At 48.4% G+C, this 25,423-nt stretch overlaps 2 protein-coding genes across 3 annotated transcripts in view; one reads left to right on the forward strand and one right to left on the reverse strand.

Moving 5' to 3' along the window:
• Positions 1-4,713: 4,713 nt before the first annotated feature.
• Positions 4,714-6,033, forward strand: NKX2-4 (NK2 homeobox 4). 2 transcript variants are annotated; one of them, XM_069786193.1, is made up of 3 exons: positions 4,714-5,092; positions 5,228-5,709; positions 5,770-6,033. In XM_069786193.1, exons 1-3 carry the CDS (start codon positions 4,714-4,716, stop codon positions 5,908-5,910), a joined length of 1,002 nt encoding a protein of 333 aa, XP_069642294.1. In that variant the 3' UTR covers positions 5,911-6,033. The 2 variants fall into 2 exon arrangements, with proteins under 2 accessions (XP_069642294.1, XP_069642293.1); XM_069786192.1 differs by having other exon boundaries at positions 5,228-6,033.
• A 2,891-nt stretch (positions 6,034-8,924) lies between these two features.
• The window catches only part of XRN2 (5'-3' exoribonuclease 2), a 52,778-nt gene continuing 36,279 nt past the window's right edge, over positions 8,925-25,423 (reverse strand). The window contains exons 28-30 of the mRNA XM_069787768.1: positions 20,296-20,356; positions 14,501-14,642; positions 8,925-9,744 (exon numbers count right to left, since the gene is read on the reverse strand). Of these exons, the coding sequence (XP_069643869.1) occupies positions 9,682-9,744; positions 14,501-14,642; positions 20,296-20,356 (266 nt within the window). The 3' untranslated portion in view covers positions 8,925-9,681. The remainder of the gene's footprint in view (positions 9,745-14,500; positions 14,643-20,295; positions 20,357-25,423) is intronic.

The following is a 25,423-nucleotide window of genomic DNA, read 5'->3' on the forward strand; positions in this document are numbered from 1 at the left end:
CCCCATAAGTCTGCTACTGACTTTAGTATAAGCAAAACCCCCAAATCTGCGACACAGTCTCCTGCAGCAGCCATGCCCCCTGTGGTGGCACTGGCAGGTGTTCCCCTGAGCAAACACGCCGGCCATTAATTCCTGCCCACGATGACTCTCAAAGTGCTTGATTTCCCCTGGAAAGGGAGATGCAAACCCATCCGGACGCAGGCAGCGAGACCAATGTCTGCAAGAGGAGCAGAGATCGCTTTATGCCGTATAAATATCTTCCTTTCCCTGTGAACAGACCATTTAGTGACACTCAAAACTACTAAATCTGGGGTTTATGTGGAAATGATTTTAGAGTGCATTGGAAACCCCAGGTTCCTTTTTCAATCTAACAATGTCTTTAGAAAGCAATTCTTTAAGCCTCCATTTCCAAGACCCTTTTAATCTCTGCAAATTATTGGTAAGAGCTGAATCAAGGCAAACTGCCATCAACTGTGATCACAACACCGTAACTGGGCAATGAGCGACTATCGCTGATTATTTAGAAGAAACTATTGCTTTTAGGCAAGCTGCAACAGAAATAAATTAGCATTTATACTGGATTATTGAAAGACGCACCAAAAAAAAAAAATCAGCCTCTATCTATATGTCAATTGTGTCTTGCCAAGGTCAATATCTTTACAGTAATAGGCACGGTCTCAAATAGCAAGAACAACTTATGTGTGGAAATGAGCACCGGATGGCCAAAATATGTCATTATTATCAGAAAGACAAACTGATCTCTGAAACAACATCTGCACTCCCACAGCTTTAAATAAAGGTGACCTTCTGTGGAAGGTGTGTAATCAAGAAGCTAGGAAAATAATTCAAAAAAATTAAAACCTAATGGTTTGACTTCTCAGTAGGTTCTTTCCTATCACTGTCAGCCTTATTGCATTTGTTATGTCTTTTCTGAAGATCTGCTTTTGAAACTACTTTGCTTGAAATCTGCAGTTTGATCTTCCCAGGCTATAGGAAGACACAGTCCATTTTTCCATGGCACTTCCAGGTAATGACTGATTAAGTTAGAAAAATATACATTCTGTAAATGAGGATGATTTTAAGGTTTTTTTTTTGTGAAACATTTGCCGTATCAATAGGATTTTCTTTACCACCACCAGTCCAGCACATTCTAATGAAATGAAATGTTTTCTTCCCCATCAGAAAATCCAGTCACTGAAGTTGAACTGGAACAAAGGAGTGCATCGGGTTTCTGCTAAAGTAAAACAGCAAAGGGAAAAAAATTACCTCGATACTTCATTTCAACAAGGACCAAATATTTGATACTGACCCTGTCAAAAGGCTCCATTTCAGGAGGGTTACAATGGCCAGATTAAGAAATTATGAAAGCCTCTGTTGCAATGTTATGCTTTTTATAAAAAAAATCATGCTACTGATGTGGGAAAAATTCTGGGGTGTTTTCAGTGCCAAATAAACGTGAGGAATTTTTTGCCTGCATTTCTTTCAGCCCCCCCCCCCCCAGGCTGTGCTTCCCCTTTGGCTTTGTAAGGAGATGCAAGGGGGAACAGCCTCTGCCCCCAGGGAATCGGGGCAAGGGGTGTCCCCCGGCTCCTGGAGGAGCCCGTGGGCAGGAGACCTGGATCAGTCCCTGGGACTGACTCCCCCCTCGGGACCCGCCACAGACCTCGAGAGCCCGTCCCAGCCCCATCACTGGTGAAACACCCTGCATCGCTCCTCATCCCAGCTCCTCTAACAGGAGTTTGGCCGTGGCTGCTGTGTCCGGGGTCATTTTCCTACCGGCTCGCCCTTCCCGGGCTGCTCTCCTGCTGGGCAGACCCGTTGGGTTTACACTCCTTGTGCACAAGGTCCCTGGTTAAACGCCTCTGTGCATAAGTGGAGGCCGCGGGGGTTGGAACCATGCCCATTGCTCCAGTCCTTACAGACCACCTCGCTTGTGCCAGATCCCAAAAACCCGGGTCACGCCGGCCAGGCTCATGTCCTGTTCATCCCTTCGCCTTATTTCTGTCTGGTTTGTTACCAAAGCAGCACCGAGGCCTCAGTGAGATCCCACACCTCTTGCCTGCCCCAGCGGCTTGCAAGGATTCATCCCCAGGGCACCAGGAGCAGCCTCTCCCCTCCCTGGAGAGGAGCAGGACTGCTGCTCACCGCCTCTCCCGGCCGATCTCCATCCATCCACCTCCCGGGGGTCTCACCTGCACAGAGCCGGGGCTCCTGCGGGGTCCTCTGTTTGCCAAGCTGCAGGTTAACCCCAGGGCCGTTTCCCCCCAGGGCTGACCGGTGTCCCCCTCCTTCCTCCCACCCGGCCAGGGGGGCTCAGGCCCCTGACCCCCCCATCCGCCGGGGCCCTGGCAACAACAGGGCACCTCTGAATGCGGGGAGGATGGAGTTTTCAGCAGCCCCTTCCTGGAGTGTGACTCTCAGAAAGGAGGGGACGTGCTCCAAAAGGGACAGAAAACGCTTGGGGGAAAAAAAAATAACATAAAATACAATGTAACTGTCAGCCTTTTGAGGAAGACTCTGGCACAGTAAGAGCTGAGCTCAGATGACACTCAGCAGCACGGAGTGCAGCACAGCTGTACCGCCGGTGACTGGAAATGCCCAGGCTGGTGGGCACAGGCACCAGGGGCTCTGCTGCAGGGCCCCGTCCCTCAGGGCCAGTAGGCAGAGCTGTCCCCCCCTCTCCCGGGGCTGCCCTGATGGGCAGGCGGGTCTCACTGGTGGGTCACCTCCAGCCACAGGGGCAGAGCGCTGCGAGAGGGGTGGCAGCAGGCCCTCGGTGCTGCTCCCATCGGCGGGAGCGGCGGAGGAGTTTTTCAGACGGGGTTTTTTTGAAGCAGGGAGGTGGAAAACAGGCGCAGGAAAAAATAATGCAGGTGCCAGGAATGCTGCCTGAACTGTGGGAAAATTGCAACTGAATAAAGTGTTGCAGGTAAAATTGGCGGGGAGTGGGAGTTTCGGACAGGTGAGCAGCAAGAGCAGTAGCCCATGCAGAGATCTGAACGCATTTAACTACTGCCCTGCACCGAGGGTCTTCCGAGTTCAAGGCGGGGAGCCCAAACTTTAAGAAGCAGACCTGTCCTCTCTCCGATTATCTTCTCTTTTTTCTTTGACAATCACCCCAGGGCTGGAGGTGCTTTGCCCAGCGCTTCTCACCAAAGGGATCAGGGAAAGGATGGGGTTTGGGAGGGGAAGGATCCGGTCCCGAGGTGCGGGACATCCCCAGCACCCCAAAATGGGGCTCAGCCCCTCCCGGAGAGCGGCCAGTGCCTCCGGGGCCGACAAACACCGGGAGCGGAGGGATGCGCACCCGGGGGGGTGCAGTTCAGGTGCTGCTTCTCGCACCCGCCGAGTTTTATCAATTCGTATGGAAATCGCAGCTGGGCACCCCGCGGCACCCCGGCCCGCACCCTGCGCGGAGCGGGCAGCGCCAGGGAGCGCAGGCAGCGGCCGCGGGCAGGTCGGGAGCGGCGTGCGGCTCTCGGAGAGGGTGCACCTACCGGCGAGCCAAACCCGCGGGCTCCCGCGGCGCTTGTGCGGGAGCAGCCCGCCGCTGCGGGGCTCGGGTGTCGGCCGCCGCCCCGCACGGCCCCGAGGCGCGGAGCCCCGGTGCCCCGGCCCCGGGTCGGGGTGGGGAGGCGGGGGGAAAGTTTGGCCGCGGGGTCGGGGTGCGCCCCGTCCTCTCGGCCCGCAAAGGGCCGTCTAGGAGCCCCCTCGGCTCCCTCCTGCCCGCCGGAGCGGCCGGGAACGGGCAGGAGGCAGCCTCCCGCCGCTGTCCCCCCGACAGGCGCCGGGCCCCAGCCCGGGGCGGGGGGGGCGCGTCCCGCGTCCGCCCCGGCCCCCAGCCGGGGGCACGGGCAGCCCCGAGGGAGCATTTCGTTGTCGCAAAACCAACGAACGAACGAGCAACGACCAAAACAAAAACCCCAAACCAAAGCGCGAACGAAGCATCATCCCTGGAGGGGCAGCCGGCGCCGCGGCGGTCCCCGCCCGGGCCCGCACCCGCACCCGCAGCCCGGCGGGAGCGGCTCCGGGGAGCGGCGGCCCCGGGGCCCCGTCCCGCCGCCCCGAGGGGCCGGGGCCAGCCCGCTGCTTTGCCGGGGCTCGGAGCCGCCCGCCCCCGGGGAACCGGGCCGGGAGAGGGCTTTCCCCCGCTCCTGCCGTCGGGTCCGCGCCGTCGGGTCCGGAGCCGCGCCGCCAGCCGTCGCGCTGCCCCCCGGGGCGGTTTCTTTTCGGGGACACGCGCGCACAGCGACAGACGGACAGACGGACGGACGGAGGTGCGGTCCGCGCCCCCCGCCCCTGCCGCGCCGCGCGCCGCGGGGGGGAGCGGGCCGGTACTTACGGGCGAGGGCCGCGGGGCTCGGCCCGGGCCGGGGCCGCTCGGAGCCGCTCCGCCGCTGCCGCCCCGGGGCGGCCGGGCTTAAGAGCCGTCCGGCGGGCGCAGGACAATGGCCGGGAGGAGGGGGCCGGGGAGGGCGGCGGGAGGCGGGGAGGGGACGGGGCCGCCCGCCGCCGCTCTCCCCCGCCGGGCTCGCTCGCTCCGCCCCCCCGCGTCTGGCGTAAACCCGGCGCCGGGCTAAAAGAAACGGCGAGCTACCGGCGCCCGGGGCTGGTGGCCGCCGCGCCGCGCCTCGCCTGCGCACGGCTCGCCGGTGCCGGCGGCAGCGCCCGGCCCGGCCCGGCCCGGCCCATCCCGTCCCGTCCCGTCCCGCCATGTCGCTGAGCCCCAAGCACACGACGCCCTTCTCGGTCACCGACATCCTCAGCCCGATGGAGGAGAGCTACAAGAAGTTCGGCGGCATGGACGGGGCGGGCGGGCTGGGCGCGCCCCTCGGGCCCTACCGCCAGCCGCCGGTGCCGGCCGCCGCCGCCGCCGCCGTGCCGCAGCACGTCGTGGCCGGTCCCACCGGCGCCACCGCCTACCACATGCCCCACGGCGTCTCGCAGTTCCCGCACGGCGCCGTCGGGGGCTACTGCAACGGCGGGCTGGGCAACATGGGCGAGCTGCCCGCCTACCCCGAGGGGATGCGGAGCGGCGCGGCGGCGGGTGGCGGCTGGTACGGGGCCGGCGGCGACCCCCGCTACTCCAGCAGTAAGTGCGGGCGCGGGGCGGCGGGGGCGGCGGGCGAGGGGCGGCCGGCGGGCGGCCGGGCGGGAGGGCGGGAGGGGGAGAGCCGCTGCCCCCGACGGGGCGGCCGCCGGCGCTGAGCCGCCCGTCCCCGCTCAGTCTCCAGGTTCATGGGCCCGTCGGCGGGGATGAACGTGGCCGGGATGGGCGGCCTGAGCGGCATCGCCGAGGGCGCCAAGGCCATCGTGCCGCTCCACGCGGCCCCGCGGAGGAAGAGGAGGGTGCTCTTCTCCCAGGCGCAGGTCTACGAGCTGGAGCGGCGCTTCAAGCAGCAGAAGTACCTGTCGGCGCCGGAGCGGGAGCACCTGGCCAGCCTGATCCACCTCACCCCCACCCAGGTGAAGATCTGGTTCCAGAACCACCGCTACAAGATGAAGCGCCAGGCCAAGGACAAGGCGGCCGCCCAGCAGCTGCACCCCGACGGCGGCGGCGGCGGCGGCGGCGGCGGCCTCTGCCAGCAGCACTCGCCCCGCCGCGTCGCCGTGCCCGTGCTGGTGAAGGACGGCAAGCCCTGCCCGCCGCCGGGCAGCGGCACCCCGGCCCCCGGGCAGCCCGCCCCCCCCCCGCCCCCCGCCGCCTCCGCCGGGGCGCTGCCCGCCGCCGCCCCCGCCGCCCACCCGCACCCCGGCTCGCTGGGGCAGGCGGCCGACCTGGAGGAGCTCTCGCCCAGCCCGCCGGCGCTGCACGGCCAGGTGCCCCCCCTGGCCCCCATGGACTCGGCCGGCGTCGACTACAACGGCGGCATGGTCAGCCCCAACCTGCTCTACGGCAGGACGTGGTAATCCGTGTGTGCGTGTGTGTGCGTGTGTCCCGCCCCGCCCCGCCCCGGCGTCGCCCCCGCGCTCCGGGACCGGACCCTCCCGGCCCCGACGGCCGCCCCGGCCCGGCGAGGCGCCTGCGGGGACCCCCCCGACGGCCGCCCGTCGGCCCCGTCCGGCCCCCTCCCCACCCCGGCTCCCCGGCCCCGCGGCCTCGCTTCGGCTTTCTTAGCCTCTCCCCGGTTTTGGAAACCTGGCCCCGACGGCAGAGCCGCAGCGGTTGAGGGGGGGGGCGTGGGGAGGTTGCGGCCGCGTGCGCGCCCACGCGTGGGCGCAGGGCCGGGGGCTCCCTGCGTGCGGGCGCGCGTTCGTGGCTCCGCGTCCCCGCCGCCTTCGTGCCGGTGTGCGCGGCCGCCGCGGGCCCGCCCGGGAGAACCGCCCCGACGGGGCGCACGGCCGGCGGCGGCGGGGGACGGGCACGGGGAGGGCGCGGGGCTCCGCTCCCGGCCCGGCCCCGTTCTCCCGCGACCGGGCACCGGCAGCCAAACCCGAGCGCAGCCGGGAGCCCGCGCCGGCGCGCGTACACCTTACAGACCCATCGAAGGCGAACAATAAATCTTCTGAAGTGCAACTTATCTCAGCAGAATTAATTTTATAAGGGTGCCCCTGAAGTGCAATTTCATTATTACTTGATTGAAGGTAAATCGAATTGTAACTCAAGGTCGAGGAGGCGGCGAGCGGGGCGAGCGGCGGGCGGCCGCTGCCTTTCGGAGGACGGGGCGCGCCGGACCAAGAAAATAAAACAAAATCCAAGCCCGGCAGCGGCGGAGGGTGTTTTGGCGGAAGAGCTCTCGAACGCCGGTGCTCAGATTTAAGGGGGAAAAACGTTTTGATCGTTATTGTTATTAAATATGGCTTAGGAAATGAATGTACGCCAGCGGAGACGCTGCTCCGCGGACGGCACCGCAGACCCCGGCCCCTCGCTAAGCTTCCGACGAGCTGCGGAGATGACGGAGACTCCCGGTCATTCCCGGGGCAGGACACCGCCTCCCCGCCGGGAGAGGCGGGGATCGGGCCCCCGCAGCGGCCGGGGCCGCCGGGCCGGAGGAGGAAGGACGGAGAGCGGTGGGACGGAGCGGGGCGGCGGGGTTTGTCCCCTCGCCTCTTCCCCGAGGAAATCCAGCACACCGGGAAGCGCTTCTCGGAAGTTTCCGGCAATTTTTCTTGCTTTTTTTTTTTTTTTTTTTTTTTTTTAAACAATAAAAGGAAACGTTGTTCTCAAGAGTTGCCTGCTTCGTTCTCGGGCTACCTACGGATGCGGTTTGACCGCCCCTGGACAACCCCCAAAACCCCCGTTTTTCTGCCTCCCTCCCTGCCGCTAAGAGGATTTCGTTCCACCACCCCCCGCCCCGGCTCCGCCATCCTCGGGGGGGGTGTCCGCTGAACCCCAGCCCCTCCGGGGGCTCCCCAGCTTCGGGCACCGCAGCAGCTCCGCGCCGCTCCCGGCTGCGCCGTGAAGGAACGATTCTGGGGTGAAAAAGAGGGATTTCGGCTTCTGCGAGCCCACGGACCGGCTCCCGGCCCCCTTCTCAAGGGCCATCCCGGGAGCCGGGAGGGGAAGGGGGGGGCACCCACCGCCCTTCCCCTCCCGGCGGCCGCCGCACCGGGAGCGCTCCCTCGGGGGACAGGGGGATGCGCAAGGACCCCCGCGGCTCCCCCCCTCCCCCCAACGTTTCTCCCCGCCGGCTCCCACGCGGGACGGGGTTGCAGGATGCGGCTCGGAGTGCCCGGCATGGCCCTTTAGGGAAGGGGATGGGTCTGAGCCCTCCAACCCTGCTAAAGCAAAAGGGACAGCACCAGGCTCAGCTCCAGCTTAGAAAACGTAAGGCAGAGCAGCATCAGGAGTGCCACGGGGATCCCGTCCCCACGGGCCACCCCCAGATCCCCCCCCAGCGGCTCCGGGTCCCGGAGAGCGCTGGGATGCAGCAGGAGCGCACGCCTTGGGCAGAGGCGATGCCCGGGCAGCCGAAGCAAAACAGCCAGAGGAGGGGCGGTTCTCCGCGCCCAGGCCCTGCGTCCCATCCTTGGGTGACAGAGCGGAGGAACCGAAGCCCCCCCCGGCCAAGCGCGTTGCTCCAAGCACCGCTCCGAGGGTCCCGGTGGGCGCCGCATCTCCCAGCGCCGAGGGCAGGCTCCGCTGGGGAACGCCAGCCAGCTGTCAGCCAACAGCGGGAAGAGCTGGGCAAGGGGGAACCTGGAGGGACAAGCCCTTCCCAGAGCAGCCCCCCAGAATGTTTCTCCAGCCCCGTTTTCATACCGCCCCTAAACACAGGGAGCGAGGAACAAAAGCCCGCTGGCACCCCGGGTTCATCCTCGGGAGGAGGGGGCACCTTTGGCAGTGTGAGGATGAGCTACCCAGCTCCTTCCTCCAGCCTCACACGCAACCACCGCATTTGCATGAAAACTCACATTCGCTGCTGGTTTTGTTCTGCTCGAAAAGCAAAATTACTTTTTTGAGACCCAAATATTTTCCCGGCAGAGGGAGAAGGCCATTGGTGAGGGCTGACGACGGTTCCCGGCTCCGGGCAGGATGGCAACTCTTTGCATTACAATGAAGGATTCTGCTCCACCCTCAATCACTTGAAAATAATGAATCCAGTTTCATGATTTCTTCCTCCCAAGGTTACACTGGTCTGGTCTTTCTCGTCGTTGCTGGTGATTAACATCTGGGCCCTCGAAGGAAGGGGCTGAAAAACTACTCACACCTTGCAACCGTGCGTAGGGGCTACAGCAAAGCTTTGAAGTTTACTGATGTATATGATACATGTGTTTAATGGAAAAGTCCACGCGTGGCACAGCCGAAAGATGGTATATTAGCTCTCGTCATTTCTTTTTGATTAAACAAGGCTTTTAAACACTACTGTAGAGGCCGTGTGGAATTATTTTCCGAGAAATTAATATAAGCGTGTGCACGCAGGTATAGATAAAAGATACAAACACATGCCGGAGGGGGCTGGAAATAAACCACTCGATACTGCTCAGAATTTCAAAAGCCACTTTATAAAGCAAATAAAAATATTTACTGATTTGGTACACTCACATGGAAAATCCCTAGAAAGAGTGCTAAAAATGAATGGAAAGTCTGTACTTTGCAGCTATTTTAAATTATATATCAAAACAGACAAATACACCTTCCGTGCTTGTTTATGTTACAATAACAAAGTCAAAACAGGCACAAGTTGTAAAAGTTGAAATGTTTTAAATTCAAAGTCCAAAAAAATCTCCTTTCTTTGTGAGAAATTCAAGGAAGCATCTGACAAGGGATACTGACAGACGTGTCTTTAAACACCGTGCTCTGCAGGCTGCCTGCTGCGTCTTCCCCAAGAGTTAATAAAATCCGATTTCTATGCATTCTTTAAAACTCCGTGTCTGTTTTCAGGCTCTTATGTGTGAAGTAAAGGATGTTTGGAGTTCAGATTGACAGGCACAGCTAAGCACAGCTTGTATACGTAATAAAGACAAAACAGCACTCCTACCTCATCAAATGTCTCACAGGCAAATTAGCAAGTCTAGTTTACTCGTATTTTGCAATACGCTATTTCCAAGCAACATAGCTGCCCACAAAAAAAACCCAACAGTTTGATAAGAAATATGCACATTTAAAACAAATACCGTAGTTTAAAAACTACAGGGATGTTTCTTAAGGATTCATTTTTTCCCCCCCCAAATAATAAAAGAACAAAAACAAAAAATCCAGACATTTTCTATACTTTAAAAAAAAAAAAAAGTCAAAAGCTAATTCCAGCTGTATCTTCCTGAGGAAGGTGGTAGCGGGTAGGGCCTCCCGGGGCCATATGCCTACAAACAAACAAAAGCAAGCATTTATTTTTTGGATTAACATCACAGTAAACAAGTTAGGCGAGCTTCAGGCGCCACACAAAAATGAAACAATACATCCTTCGCACAGAAAGGTACCGCAGAGCTGAACGTCTCTTAACCCCGTTTACAGATGCTTTCCTGAAAACACAAGCTTTAACTTCCACCAGCGGAGAGTGGTTCTCTGCACAGCACCGGCCTCAGCTTCCAGCTGTACCACGGGAAGAGCCACGCTTCTAAATCAGAAATAAATTTGCCAAAAGACAGCACCGAGGACAAGTTACCTCCAAGCTGTCACACCTCCGCATGTTCTTTGAATGTTAAAGCCACATACACACACACATATTCATTCACACATACACCTGAAGGGCAGATTTGAAATGCAAATTTTTAATTCCTACCGAAACGCGGGCTTTGCAGTCTGTACGCTTACACTTTACACAGAGTTAATGATGTAAATGTCCTTTTTGTGGACTAACGTAACAATTTGAGATGTGCGATGCCTATATGCTGTTAGTAAGATTAGTCAGGTTTATTTTTTTGAGAGGAAAAAAAAAAATTTCCTCAACTACCAGCTTTCTGTTTTAGTTGTAAGCAATCTTACGTTAAATCAAGGCAGACATTTTTACAGATAGGTATTTTAAGGGCGGGGTGGTGGTGGTGGAATTTTATTTGTTACAGAAGCGGCCCTCTTCAGCACTCATTCATTTTAAATAATAGGTGAAAGATGCCTAAATCCCACCTTGGAAATAACTCCAAATTAGATATATTTTTGCATTTAAATTTAGATGAGGCATTCTGTACATCAACTATCCAGTGAAAAATCTGTCAGAAAATCTCATAAACAGTCCCTTTGAAACATTTAAAATTATTTCAAAGCCTGATACACTGCAGAGACCAGAAAGTTAATTAAATGTGATGCACTAACGACAGCTATAGGGCTTTGTTTGTTTCTTACTTGGAGTTTTTTTTGGCGGGTTGGGGAAGAGAGGCTTCCTTTCATTTCCTTAAAAGAGAAATCCATCTTTACCCTGTCCTGCAGGGGCTCAGAGATAACGGCTGAAACTGAAGAGACAGTGAGCAAACCTGTGACAGGGGAGGCTCTCCTCAGCCTGCTTGTGTCAGGCAATCAAAAACAACTTTCTGAGCAGAAACCGCTTTGTTACACCCTGTTTTTAAAGGGCTCTGAAAGAGACCTGCAGAATACACTGTTTCTACTGTCAGGAAGGTTTTACATTTGTTTTTGATTTTGATTGCAATCAATTAAAAAAGGAAACAAGTTGTCTACATGCCTTGAAAAATCCTTCCAGTTACCTAAATAGCAGCAATCCCTGTACAGAACTACAGTTTAGAGGCCTTGTAAGAGCTGCACAAGACATTTATCTGGACATTCAGTTGTGTATTACTACAGACTAAAAGAAAAATGTCAAACACCTGCACAACACGATCAAGTTTATTCTTTAGTTTTCTGGAACAGCTGGAAGATGCCAACAAATACCCACTACCACAGAGCAACCCATATCCATGGCAGTTGCATTAATTTTGTAAGTACTTTGTATCAGCGCATTTATTAACCTCTTCAGACCATGTTCTGTATGCTGTAAAAAAAGAATTCAGAGGTGAAAGGGACCAAAGATAATTATTTATGCTGCTATGTGTCACCACCTCCACTTGTATCCCTTTTCAAGGCTTTAAAGCTTTGAAATTTACAGGCAGCAATGCTAGATTCAATTATTGGTTTTGCACCCTAAACTCTTCAAGGTAGCTTCTAATTTTACTCCAGTGCTGTCAGCCCTGAGGAAATAACAACATCTGAAAGTTCATTTAAAAATAACCAAAAAAGACCCGGAAAAAAAAAAAAAAAAAAGAAAAAAAGGCAACCAAAATTTAAAAGGAGCTAAAAACCAGTTGGAAAGCAACACAACTGCCAAGGACATTTTTTAAGAAAGCAACCTGAGCTGAAAGATTTGTCCTTAATAACCATCACATAGGTGAATACAAATAAAACCATAGTCACCACCCAGTTTTAACTTCCTTTCATGATCCAGCAGACACATCCCATGCTAGTGACAGGTGAATTACGTTTTGGGCAAGACTGCAATATTACCAAACAGCAATATGCCTCCTATTTAATCATTCAGGTGGCAAACAGCTGGAAAGCTGCAAGGTCAGAGGTTTTCTGTCACTGCCAGGCTGTAGGTGTCCATGGTGCTCCGAGAGCCCACAGTTACAAGACAGCTTTCCAAATGCGAACTAACAGGGGATGCCCTCCCTGAGCCCACACTGCAACCACTTCTGGAAGACAATTCCTGTTCACCTTTGTGATTCCAGCTGCAGCTGTTACGCATGAAGATTTAAGGTCAGGAATTAACTAGTTTAAGCACTGATTTCTTTTGCAAATATATGCACCTACGCTACCCAGGATAAAGGGTAGCGCAGAGTATGGTATAGCAGACAGACTTTTTTCAAGTATCTGTTTTCCAGCCCTAATTAAATACCACCCAGACTCTACCAGCATCAAAATCCTCCACTGATCTTTCTATGTTATTACAGCAGCCCGTTATGGAGTAGTGCAATTATGCATTTATTTCTGTCTCCAGTGTTTTGGGTAAACCTGTGTAACAAAAAATGAAAGATTTTTGAAAACTGATTTTATCAATACACCTCATCCAAATTTGAAATATACTTAAAAAAACTGGGGACTAGCTGGGCAGCACAGCCAGGATTCAAGCCCCACTGTTTCCCCATTAAGCCTAATGTGATCATAACCCACGCTGTCTAGTTTTGCTTCTAGCCAAAACCAGTCCTGAAAGGATCTGTACTGGCAATGCCTACCCACTATAATTGGAGCAAGAGTGCGTGGTGGTATACTTGCCTCTTCTTCCGCTGCTTCTTCCTACAACACGAATATGACAACTGAATGAGCTAAAGACAATTCTCACTCCAGTCTTAAAAGCCTCCTCTGCACTAAAAATGCTTCAGGGTAGGAGTTGGGGGGGCAGGGAGAAGAGAATCTCACTGCTGCTAACAAGGGTTCAGTCGAACAAGAGTTTTAAGAGTTGGGAGCACTGGGGCAGACTCCTCGCTGGCTATAGATCTTTTCAGCAGCACCATGTAATCCTGCAGTCAGCAGACAATGCTGAGAACGGTAATAGCAGCTCACAGGCTGTTTCTGCTGGGCTTCGGTCCTGACAAGCTGAACCAGACACAGAAGCACACGGCACTCTGCAAAAAGCCTCCCCAGCAAAGGCCAAAGGCTCTTCTCTTACAAACTTGGTTTGATAGTACATGCTTTTATCGTATTAGCTGCCTCAAAACCCCACACCATAACAATGTCATGGTGCAAAAGTGATTGTGATAGCGCTACCTGAGTCTCCCAACCAGAACAGAGAAGGAAAACATAAAGCAGACAAAGAATCAGAGAAGTGGTAGAAATGCTATGAGAAGGTTTTCACATATGCTGTTTGACATTACAATTTAAATGGATTGTACTTGCAGTCCCTGACTGGGATGTTATCCAATACACACACTGCAGGACAGAATTTATACCTGCATGAAAATGACTATATGCTGCCAATAGCATGGAGAAACAGTCCCTGAAATCAAACACCAAATTTGACTGTATTGGTGCTGTACTGTGTAACACAAATGTTTGCATACTCGGGAGATGAGCAGACGGGGAAGAAGAAAAGAAAAACTAAGAGCATCCACTAAAAAGTGACTTGTCTTGAGCACATTTATGAGAGGTAGCTGAACCAGGTCCCAACGGAAGGCAAGTTTCAAACAGTTTGTGCCTTAGTTTCCATACAAAGGATTGGGAAATAGTGCTGTTACCAGGCAGCTGAGCGCTCTTCCTCCTCTTTCCCCATTACTGGTCAGTAACCTTCCCACAGCTGAGTAATAGTTCTGACTTATCAAAACTGCAATGGAACTTGAATTTTAATATAGACGTCTGAAATTTATTTTAAACTAGTACATAGCATTGTAAATACTCAAATTTCTAGTACAGGAGTATATGCAGATTACGTTTTTACTGGGAATACACACAGGAAAAAAAAAAAATCACATAAGCAAAATCACCTGCTGGTTTCAAGAAGCATTTTCATTTTGTGGCATTTTCATAAACTGATGACAAAATCACCTATAATTTTGGATGAGGTTCTCCTATCATGTTCACTTGTTTTCATTTAACCACACAAAGCTATTTTCACGTGTACTTTCACAGATGTGTTTACTTCTCTGGCTACTAGAATCTAACATTTGCATTTAAGTAGTTTTTCAGCTATGAAAAAGCCAATAAACATTCGAGTGGAAAAATTAATGAAGTCCTAAGAATCTACATTTTAAACACACTGGGGAGAAACTTTTCTATCCCCAGAATGTGTAGGTGATAGATTTCCTTACAGAAGACAAAGACTCTGGTTGAAACACTTGCCTTCAGATTACGTTTTCTCAGGCTGCAAGAAGTGTATGACTTGGTAGCATGTTTGATCTACTTTTAATGAAAAGCAGTGTCAGCATAGTCATGGCATAGGCCTCTTGCCCAGGGGTACACACAGAGGGGCTGGACAAGGCCGGGAAGCTTACCTGTCAGTGCTTTCACTGGTGACACAGCTGCTGGGCTAAAACCAGCTCAGGAATGCCAACCTATGCTGCATGCACTCTCCACAGCCACACAGGAAGGAAGCCTTACTCGGGACGACAGCAAAACGTGCAAAACGGGGCAACATCTTCATACCTGCCTTCCCCTGTCCATCCGATCTTCAGGTCTCTGTGGGTAACTCATTGGTCCGCCCAGCCCCTGGTACTGACTTGGCTGGTACTGGTTTTGGGATTGCAGCATGCGGTTCCAGGCAAGAAGAGGAGCAGCCCCAGCAGTTCTGTGTACAGAAGAAACACACTGCAACATGAACTTATCTCCTAGAGTTTCACACCACAAAATCTGAATTTCTATAGTCTCGTATGATAAATGATCCCATTTGTCTCAGAGTTAAACACTGTCACATCCAGCTATGCCTGCCGTGGTACTGCAGATGGCCAAGTTGTTAGAGATAAATCAGGGAAGGGGGAATATCTTCCAAGATTCTCCTACCAAAAGGCCGCATTTGCTTACTGCTTCCTTCATCACAGCTTGAAAGCTACAGAACCAGGTACTACCACAAGCAGCAAATTCAATTTTACTAATCAGAGACTTTTCAAATTCCTTGGAAGGATTCTGCCCATCTTTTATTTTAGGGGCAAATTTGCCAATTCATCCACACTGATCTTGAACGTAGATTAAACCCCAGATATCACCAAGTTAGCTAAATATAACACACCATCCAAAGAGTAAACATGTGCAATACAGGAGAATGAGGCTTTCTTTTCTAAATGTCCAGACTCTTTCTGGGAGTCCATTCTTTCTAGTTAATTGCAGGTTGCAAATGAATTCTTACTGCGAGTATTCTGAATCTAGGGTAGGGGCCTTGGCTGCTTTTTCCCATCCATTATTCTGCTCAATATGTCAGAAGGTCTGATCGGGAAGAAACCTTTTCAAGTTCTATTGATGCCGTTTTCAATTGACCACGGTGACCTAGCAACATAAGCACTAATTGGCATGGACTGACTGACATTTGGTGTACAGTTTATATGGGAACGCAAATTCAACATCCATTATAACCTAGTTTGCCATCCTAGATTACTAACAGCAAGAAATGTTTTAATTGCCTTCAAGTGCCTATTCTAACATTACAATTATAAAGCAACAGGTATTACACAACAAATAATTGTTTGAATAAAAATATTTAGAAAAATGATATAGCCATGATACAGCCTTTAAAGCTGAGCGTGGGTAAGGGTACAATTCCTTACAGAATTCATAGCAGTTATGTTTTGCAGTACAATGTATTGTTGTAAAGGAAAAACATTGGATAGTCGAGACAGTTAATCTCTTCTGACCCCTGTTTAAGAGAGAGTCAGCTGAACAGCGTGCGGCCAGCCTGCCGAGAGACAGGAATAGCAGAGAGCATGAGCACTGCATTTCCCATTTACCTGCTGCACTGCTGAACTGAAAGTTACTTTGTATGTCTTCAAAGAGCCTCTGCCTAGATTTGCTGGATTAAATTGGTGGGACCCCAGCCTCGGAGGAGTAACCCTACCCAGAGGCTGACAGATTCTTTCAAGTGCCCATGCAGTTCAGGGAGGAGGTATGACTTGTGACCAAGGGAGGACTCACAGCCAGCTGTACAATGTTGGGCACACTCTGCTTTGAGCAACTGAGGAAGCGATGCTGAGAGAGGAAGGGCTTTTAAACACACATTTCACCAGCTGGAACAGAGGCAAAGTTGGAATCAAGACAGGTAAACATAAGATTAAAATGAATGAAAACAGGCATTTTGGACATGAAGGCTTCCTGCTTTTGGATGCAAATTGCTTTTGGTTTCACACTAAAACCTACAGGAGAGCTGCTCCACTTGGTCAGATTAAGACCTGCCTGAATTTTAGTAAGGCAAGAGAAACTCCTGCCATCTCCAGAAATTAAATAACTTGATTCCTCTTTATAAAAGTATGAGTCTTACCTGATAAATACACAATTGGTAAATATGATGTGCAATACATGTAGTAAAAACAAGCATGCACAAAAGCGAAGTGGTAACACTGAACTGTGCGGTTTTATTTTTAACTTCAGAAGTATGTCTAGCAACGCACAATGTTATCTGAATCATTCATTAGGAGGAGCAATACTGTATTTAAAGTTAATAGTACATTACACTTTCAGGGCATAACACTCAAAATCAGTATTCTGATATTCCTTTCGATTAAGTGTTGCAAGTACTCACTTTTTTTTCCCCATTATTCCTAGAAAACAGCAGACTCTCCAGGAAAAAATACACTGCTCAGCCTTAAGGAAAACTACCAGGAATTACCTATATAGCCCCAGCACCATGACTTTCATCAACAGTCAGTCTGTCTCTACAACTTTTGCTGAGGGTATTTATCACAAGCAGGTTAGCACTGATGATCACAGGCCAACACTTGCTACATGCCTGGAATGGAAAAGTTTGACACAAATTCCATTTGACGTGAATACGTATTTGGCACAGAGTTTAAACTTTTTATTTTAATAAAGTGCTGCTTAGTGAAAAGTTGTGATATTTAACAAATGAAACACATTAACACTAATATCACTATTATGTTGAGGCATTTTTGCTTTGAGGCCATCTGAAAGAGTGAAAGTGGTGATTTTCAGTTAGAACCACTACATGTTCTAAGGATAAACCTAGTAGGAAAAGAAGAAAAAAAAAAGCTGCTATGTGTTTTCTGATCTTAAAGTCAGAAAAGCAGCTTACACCTTTTTGCTGCTCTTAATTCACAGAATTATGTAGTTATTTTTAAACCCCCAAACTGTAGATTTTCATCTGGTAAACAGAAATCAGGAAGTTATAGTCCCCACAGCACTTGACTTCATGTTTATCTAATGGATGTATTAATTGGTGATTCAAATTACCTGAGGGTGGAGATTTGTATGCAGCAAAGAGCTGTGCCTCACGGGTAACAAAAAAAGAATTGTGCCACTTGGAATATCACATGAGTTCACATTGGCAGAGTTACTCAAATGCGCAATCCAGAGTTACGTCAACTTACGATTAAACTAAAGCATATACATACAGGATAGCAAAAAATACAACTTCAGGAAACTTTATACAGTAAAACATTTCTGTGTTCCAACCTCAGCCTCTTTGGAAATTTATTCTACGAGCAGGTTAAGCAAAAGGATCTACTTAACCAGATTACAAATTTCCATCAGCTAGGAAACCAGGCAGCAAATATATATATATATATATAACCTGTGAAACATATCGGATCACCAGCACTGAAGGCAAGAGCACAAAACAATTGTCTGCCATCTCCAGTAACGCAGCCCAGTCAGACCAGGGCCTGAACAGGACATGCTGAAAGTTGTCCTGTTCAGTGGCAACTCACCAGTTTTGTTTTACTTGCTGCACACTGAATTCATCACTAAATTTCAAAGTAAGAAATCTTACACAGGAGACAAGATCATCTGGACTATGACGAAGCAGCTTTACACTATTGGGTTTTCTTCCACCCAGGCCTGTGAAGCAGGAGCGTGTTTAGCCCCCGCTGCAGTACTCTATCCCTGAAATAGCACAAAGGCTCAAAGCTTTCCTGGCAGGGACAGGGCTCCTTGCTTATCCCTTGCTTGATGTCGCAAATCAAGGATATCGTAGCCTCCTGCCAACCCACTTCATCTCATCTGAAAAGGCTGGAGCAGGGGCAGGCCTCCCTCAATTACTTTCTTCCCAGGAGCAGAGGTGATGGAGAACAGAAATTCCTCGCTGCTCTCCCCAGCAGCATCTTGTTGCTCCTGGAACACCTGAAGCTGCAGCAGCAAGCGGGCACAGCCTTGGGGCTAGTGGTACAGGAAACCGGGAGCTCCCGGGGAATTAACTGGGAAACTGAAAACCTCTCGGCTGGGGTGTGGGGGTGTTCAGTTCAACAGGTTCAGCCACTTTTTCCTACACTAAGCCTATCTATCTTTATGTTTCTGTTTAAACTTTTGCTTAAGTCTCCATCCTTATCTCTGTATGGCAAATAACTCAACATCAGCCCCAAGCATCTGTTTGACTTGTTTCCCAAATCAAACACTTGCCAAGAACATGGCAAAATTACTTATCCTCAGCACCAAAACTGGCAAGTTAGTGATTTTCATAAATCATCAGAGGTATAACAAAGCACCATCAGAGAGGGAAAGCATTGTAAATACACTGTTGTCACTCAAAAGCTAGCACGGCATTCTTCAAGCTTCTCTAAAGCTTATTTTCTAGGTGAAGATGATACATCTTCAATTTAAAGTCACCTCAGGGGACACCAGTTTCCTCAAGTCTGGGAACTGAACAGTGAGGTCAATACCACAACACTAGAAGCACGCTGGACACGTTAACAGATTGAATCACGAACACCGTCTATCTGCAAAAATGCTCTGAAGTACCTGGACAGTGTGCAGTCACTTCTAAAAATATTAGCGCAAACCAAGCACAGTAACCTTATGATAGGATTCTAATTAGAAAGACAGTCGATTATTACAATTGCAATAAAAATATGTATTTCAAGTGAGAAACGAACAGAATTTCTGGCTGAAAGTTATTTATAGGTGAGTTGATAAACTCTTCCACTTTGGGAAAAAAAACCCAAACAAACCCAACCCCAAAAAACAACCCCCAAAAAACCCACCAAAAAAACCCCAACCCACCCAAAAAAACCCCCACAGCCTGGTAAAATGATAGGAGTATAGCATTGTAAAAGTAATGACAAGTTACAGACCTGTAGCAATATTTCACAAAACGGTACTACATAAGTTGGATTTAATTAAGATGTAGGAATACCAACTCCCATAGACAAAGTAATATTAAAGTTTGTAATGCAAGATTCATTTATAATGCAATATTCCACATTGACGTGGCACAGGACAAGGGAGCTGGACTTATTTCAATAGGGATCAAAATGGTTGCCATGGAAAGCGTGATTGTGGAGAGCTCAATAAATTCTCCCAAAGCTTGTATTTCCAATGGTTAACATTTGCAAATAAAACCATGAAAAAAAAAAAAAAGCGTGCCCCAGAGCAGAAGCTTCAAAGATCTTGCATACAGTCTCATTCCTCCATAAATATAAATAAATGTCATTATTCATAGCTTTCACAGGTACACTGGAGTTTATAAAGTCCATCTGACTTAAGAACATACAACCTATCCATGAAGGAACGCATGTAAAACATCCCTTATTATCAAACCATGTCACATTCCTTCTATTCGATGGCACTTATTGGACTGCAGATTCCATAATCCTTCCCTGAGTCCCTTCTGCATTTAATTCAGTTCAGTCTTAAGTAGTTAAAGAAACTGTTTTCAGTGGCAACTAATAACTACTGACCTACAGTGACACTGCCCTACAATAGGCTTGTCAGGCCTGAAAAACTTGTACCAAAGAAGCTGATTAGGACTTCAAGAGGTTTGTAGCAAGAATCAATGGCTAGTCTGTACTAATGCTGCGGTTGCAGCACAGAAATGATAAAAGTGGAACACCATTAGTTATGCCTCATTAAGCTCCACAGCCCTCCTAAAAAGAAATTTGTTTAGCCTGTCCAAAATCTAATGCAGTTTTAAGCTCTCTGTGTTCAATTTCATAGTATCTCAAAAGCTTCAATAAGATAAAGGCCAAAGAACCAAGAACGGTACCAAAGCACCAACAGTAAAGTTAATTTTGAAGTCTGAGTTTTAACAGAAAGTGTTTTTGCCTTCTTTTTTTTTAATACAAAGTACTCAAGCCTTTTAAAGGATGAACACCACATAGGGCACTCACAAAATATAAATAAATCATGGACATTAATTAAATTTAAAAAACCTGCTGTACAGCATGATTTCAAAAAATTTAAAGTTCAAAACAAAGGGGGAAAAAAAAAAAAATTTGTGAAGCCTGGCAGAACCAAGTACATCCTCCTGGCCACATTTTACAAAACTTCAATCCCTCCCGCCTTACCTTTGTGGTGTCTGTTGAAACAAGGGCGTAGGACCTCGCCAAGACTCCTGGGGTCTAAGATCTAGAGGGTAAAATAAAACATTAAAATAAAAAAGAGCTATATACTTAAAGAACTGTGCTCCATTTATTCTTACACATGCTCAAGAACTTGTTTTAAGAAGTCAAACAGAAAAGCTCAAACTGGATATACTACCAAATATATTTCACCAAGTCGTTGGTTACTATTGCTGATTTTGATAGAGCCCTTATGTCCATCAGTGGCAAGCTTAGTATTAATTAAGAAAAGGCAACTTTTTTTTTTTTATTATGTCCAATAATCTTCAAGTTATGGGAAGACTGAATTTTAATTGCTAGAACTAGCATTGGTTAGTGCTTGGACACTTCACAGCTATCTTCTCTTGAACTTTAAAAAATGCAAAACCATGTCTGTTACCATGACTGAAGACTTAATTTAATGTTTACATTACTTACAAGTACATTAATCACTACACTATCTAAAAAAAAAAAACACCCTATAGATACATATACACACACACCCCGCTGTGCCATCATCATAACACACCATGTTTGTGAGCAACACATATTTAATATTCAAAATATGTGCAAGTTTCCCTCCGATTAGGCTAAGTTATTCTATAAAGCAAACTAAAAGAATGAATAGAGCACGTAATAGAATGAACAGTTCCACTTTATTCACATTTACATATAACTATATAAAATATAGTTATATTTAGGATACATTTAAAGATAGTAAAAATATATAACCTAGACAATATAATAATAAAAATCTATTAATGATCTCTCAGATAACGTAATCAGACTGAATTAAAGCTTTTGGGGTAAAAACTTGGCCCGAGACCTAGCACTGCAGTTATAAGAAACTTCAGTGAAAAAGACCACCCACTTCTCAATTGTTTCTTCTACCCAAACTAACTCTTCACAATGAGATCGCAGTAACAACATTGCTTTAACAGGACATGCAATTAAACCGTTGTTGTTCTTCTAAATAAACTGGTCAGTAAACAGGATAAAAGAAACGGCTAATCAATAGCTCCCTGGTCAGTCCACAACACTCAAATTGTGCATCAATCAAAAACTTCAGTTTCAGTGACACCTTTGATTATTTTCAATAGTGTTTAAGCGTGACCTAATTTCAACAGCTGGTTCCAAAAGTTGTCTAATGGACGTACTGCGATGGGACAGTAACACCCTATTAAACTGCCAATATTCAAGTACACTAACGCTTTGCAATAACTTGAAAGAAAAGGGGAAAAAAAAAAAAAACAACCCAAAAACAGACAGAGGAAAAATCTGCACTTCTCTCCTAACTCTGGCTGGATTGTCTGCAGGCTGTAATGGTCTGACCCAGACGGAAACCTTTCATGGCAGCACTCAAGCGTGCAGGGGAGAGTGCAGGCAGCCCCCCTTGAAGATAACACCGTTTCATCAGGGGAAATAAATTCTGATCCCCAGCAGCATTGCCTTTCTTGCCTGGGCCTCCTCTGGGCAGAGATAATCCAGCCCAGCAATGGCCTGAGCTGCACAGGGATACATGCTGTATTTATTTATTAAACATTACATGTATACACACACGCGCCAATATATACACCTCTCTCTACATATATACACATACATGCAGAGACATATATACTGTTACCAACTGATGCTCATAATCAGGTATAATTGGTTACTTCATATACACTGTAACCAAAACAGTGTAAAGCATCACAAGGACCAAAGGTGGATATAGTGGCACTTTATACTGATCAGCCTGTGAATTACAAGGACTTTTACATGCATAAACAGGCTGTACTAACACGATGCTTTAGTGATGCTGTGTTTGCTTTTGAATACAAGATTAGTGCAACACAGGAAAAGCCAGGCCCCCCTTCAGCTACTTTGGGGGAAACGAGCAATTAAGACTCAATGTTAAACTGAAGCTTAAAAAACCAAAATTACAAAGATGAAATTGCTAAAAAGAAAACCTTAAAAAATAAAAAATTTGGTAAAACCCAAGAGCATCACTATTTTCAATCAGAAAATATCATAAGATGACTTTAGTTCTAAAAATTCCAAAGTTTCACAGACAAAGTTTCACCAGCACCACAGAAATACATGCAACACAAAAGAACTGAGTTCCGCTAAAAACGCTTTCAGATGCCCCAAACCCCTCTATCTGCAGTAACTAATACCTGTTGTTCTTCACCCGCAGCCACCAGGATGAGGGCTAGGTTTTGGCTCTGTCACCACAACCAGACCTGCAAGTCTGCTAGGCTTGGCTCAGTCTTCCTTCTGCTTGCTCTGAGACACAAACTTCCAGAAACCGTCCCCGCTATATTCCAGGATGAACAATGGCCATGTTTCCCCCACCTTTCTCCTCTGTGCAGGCTGAGCTAGGCAAGACCCCAAAGTATCTGGACAATTATACAGACTAATAAAGTCTCTCCCTCCCTGACCCTCCCTGGTCAGAACTTCACATTTTAATTGAAGTTTATGAACACATTTTCCATTCCACTGCCAGGGTCAAATGGTGCTCTAGTGAGAAACCCAGTGAGATGATGCTGGTCTCACCCTGGTACAGTGTTCCCCATTCATACAGACCTCTGCTTCAGGGCTAGTCAAAAACATCTGTCCTAGTTAATCGCTTTCTTCCCATCTGAAAAAGAAAGGACCCAGCTCTCCTGCTGTAACCAGATGTTTTTGCAGCTCTAGGGAACAGTTTAAGGAAGAGTTTAATGAAATCATCATAAAAACATTGAAAGCTACCTTATTACTATTCATTTGTATGGCTCTGACAGAGAACAATCTTTGAGGGAAAAAGCTTGGCGCAGTGAATTGCACTTCAAAAAGGTACAAAATAGGAGAAGAAATGACAATTAATATTTTCTTTAGTCTTCAAAACTTAGGCATTTCCTAGAGCTATAAGGCCAGATAAACTACCTTCTCTAGCAGCTCCTCAAGTAACAATTTATCTAATCAGTGTGGCAATCAAAGACGAGATTTTGTGTTTACTGATTGCACTAATCAAAATCACTTTTCAAATGCAGCTAATTGACAAGTTTACTGACTGAAATGAAAGTCATAAATCAGGTATCCTGCGCTGCAGAAACCAAGTATGCCACTCACAGAGTACTGCCATACTGCACTTGACTCCCCAAGTTATCAGCACAGACAATTATTCATCAACTGAAAATTGGCACATCAAAGTCAAATCAGAGAACAGTAAGAAACACCCACAGCAGGCTCTTGAGGAAGAGATGGCACTTTGGTTGACCGCATTGCCCTTCTAGAGTCTAATTTTACTTCATCATACATATAAAAACATAATACATAAAATGAAAAGTTATCTGCATCAATCCCACAAAATGTGGGAATTTTAACCACATCAGCTCTAGTTTTTCAGGAACATGTGGGTTCCGGATGCTTCCCAATCCAATTATGCCACAGCATACAGCTGTTCTCTCACAATTATATAGCTGATGAACACAATTTTGACACAAGAGATAACCTGCCCCATTAAAAACTCAGCATACACCTTCCTGTTCCTTCTAATTTGATTTTCTAGTTGAAGATATCTGTGCCTTGACAGAGACATTTGTGCTTGAACTGAAGGGGCTGACTGCAAAAGGAAGAAGATAGCTGTGCTGTCAGATCTAGGAACACCTTTTGGTACTCCTAGACAGAACGCTGTCTGGGTGAAATTGGCCCATGTGCTCCATTCTGACCACAAATTTCCATCAGAGCAAACGCACTGTCCGTGCAGCCTGTTCCTGTTCAATAAGATGACCACCACCTACTGCAGTGAGGTTCAGAGAGTTGTTGACACGCTCCCATCTTGACAGGTTTGCTTCACACTCAGCCCACACAATCCATAATCCAGAATGTGTTATGGTGTCCGGATGTAGTCCCACTTGCAAAAGCATCCTTCAGTGTGAATGTCAGAAAGACTGATTTCAGCAGAAATTTTGGGCTATGACACTTGGAGGTATTCTTCTAACAAAGGTTTAAGTAAGGGTTTAACCCTTTTACCAGGGTCTCTAACTGGTAAAAGAGGAGTTAAGACACATGCGGTCACTTGGCATCGATTAAGTCAACTGCCACTGTAGTTGGTTGTAAAGAATTCACATTGCAGTCAGTTTAAATCAGAAGTTAATTAGAGTTTAAGACTAATCTCCTGCGACAGCCTGGTATCCTTAGTAGAAGAGGAGGAGAAATACAACAAAATTAACTGACAAAGAATATATTTGCAGCATGTTGCACTGCAGTCTCCCATGAAAACAGTGTGTGCCAGGAACCAGCTTCTCAACTCTGGGATGAAGAGCTCTGGAGAGCAATGGCAGGCGCACAACCCCTGCTTTGTGAAAAAGCCTTTGTACGACAATTGCCGGCGGCATGCGAAGCAGTGTGCTGCAACGGTGGCTGGAGGGACCAGCAGGTTGACCTGGCACCTCTTTTTGCTGCATGAACAGGAAAGCACGAGATCAACCTCTGCCTAATGGAAAAAGCAGCATTAAGGAAAGTGGCACAACAAAAGAAAGAAAGAAAAAAAAAAAAAAGCTCAGCCTTGCCTTCAGATTTGTCAGGCACACCTGCAGAACAGCAACTGGGGGTGCCAGAGGCAATTTTAGGGTGATGCAAGGGCAGGAAATGAGGAGAGGAAGGGACACATGAAAGAAAGCCACCAGACAGTTTTTCTGAGGCCAACAGATGGACTGGGATTTCATATCCATCAGTGGATTCAAGCCTCCTCAATTTGAAAGAATGATGGCATTGGGGCATATTTGCATGTGGAGTGCTTCCTATACAACACAAGGTGCTCAGATGCCATGAGGCTGAGAGCTTTCTAAGTACCTAATTGGCAAGAGCAGCTCCATGTACATAAGGCAGAGAAAACTGCCTTGAAATAAGTATTTCCCACAAAGCGTCAAGACTCGAGCTTCAGAAGACTTAAACAGCAGTATAGGGACTTATGGGCTCACAAGTACTTTCTCTCTCCCCCCCAAACCACACAGACTTTCTCTTTTTGAAGATTAATACAAAAATGTGATGTCTGTCTGGTAATTCTGCTTTCCCATTCCCCACACTCTTCTCTTTAGATTGTATTTCTTGTTTGTTTAAAAAAACCACT

This window comes from Haliaeetus albicilla, chromosome 7, assembly GCF_947461875.1.
Source record: "Haliaeetus albicilla chromosome 7, bHalAlb1.1, whole genome shotgun sequence".
NCBI lineage: Eukaryota > Metazoa > Chordata > Aves > Accipitriformes > Accipitridae > Haliaeetus > Haliaeetus albicilla.

Excerpts from the sequence above, each read along its gene's own strand:
- NKX2-4 (XM_069786192.1), top strand. The coding sequence starts at position 4,714 with ATGTCGCTGAGCCCCAAGCACACGACGCCCTTCTCGGTCACCGACATC. Across the intron at positions 5,093-5,227 it reads CGACCCCCGCTACTCCAGCA|TCTCCAGGTTCATGGGCCCG; the intron begins GTAAGTGCGGGC and ends GTCCCCGCTCAG.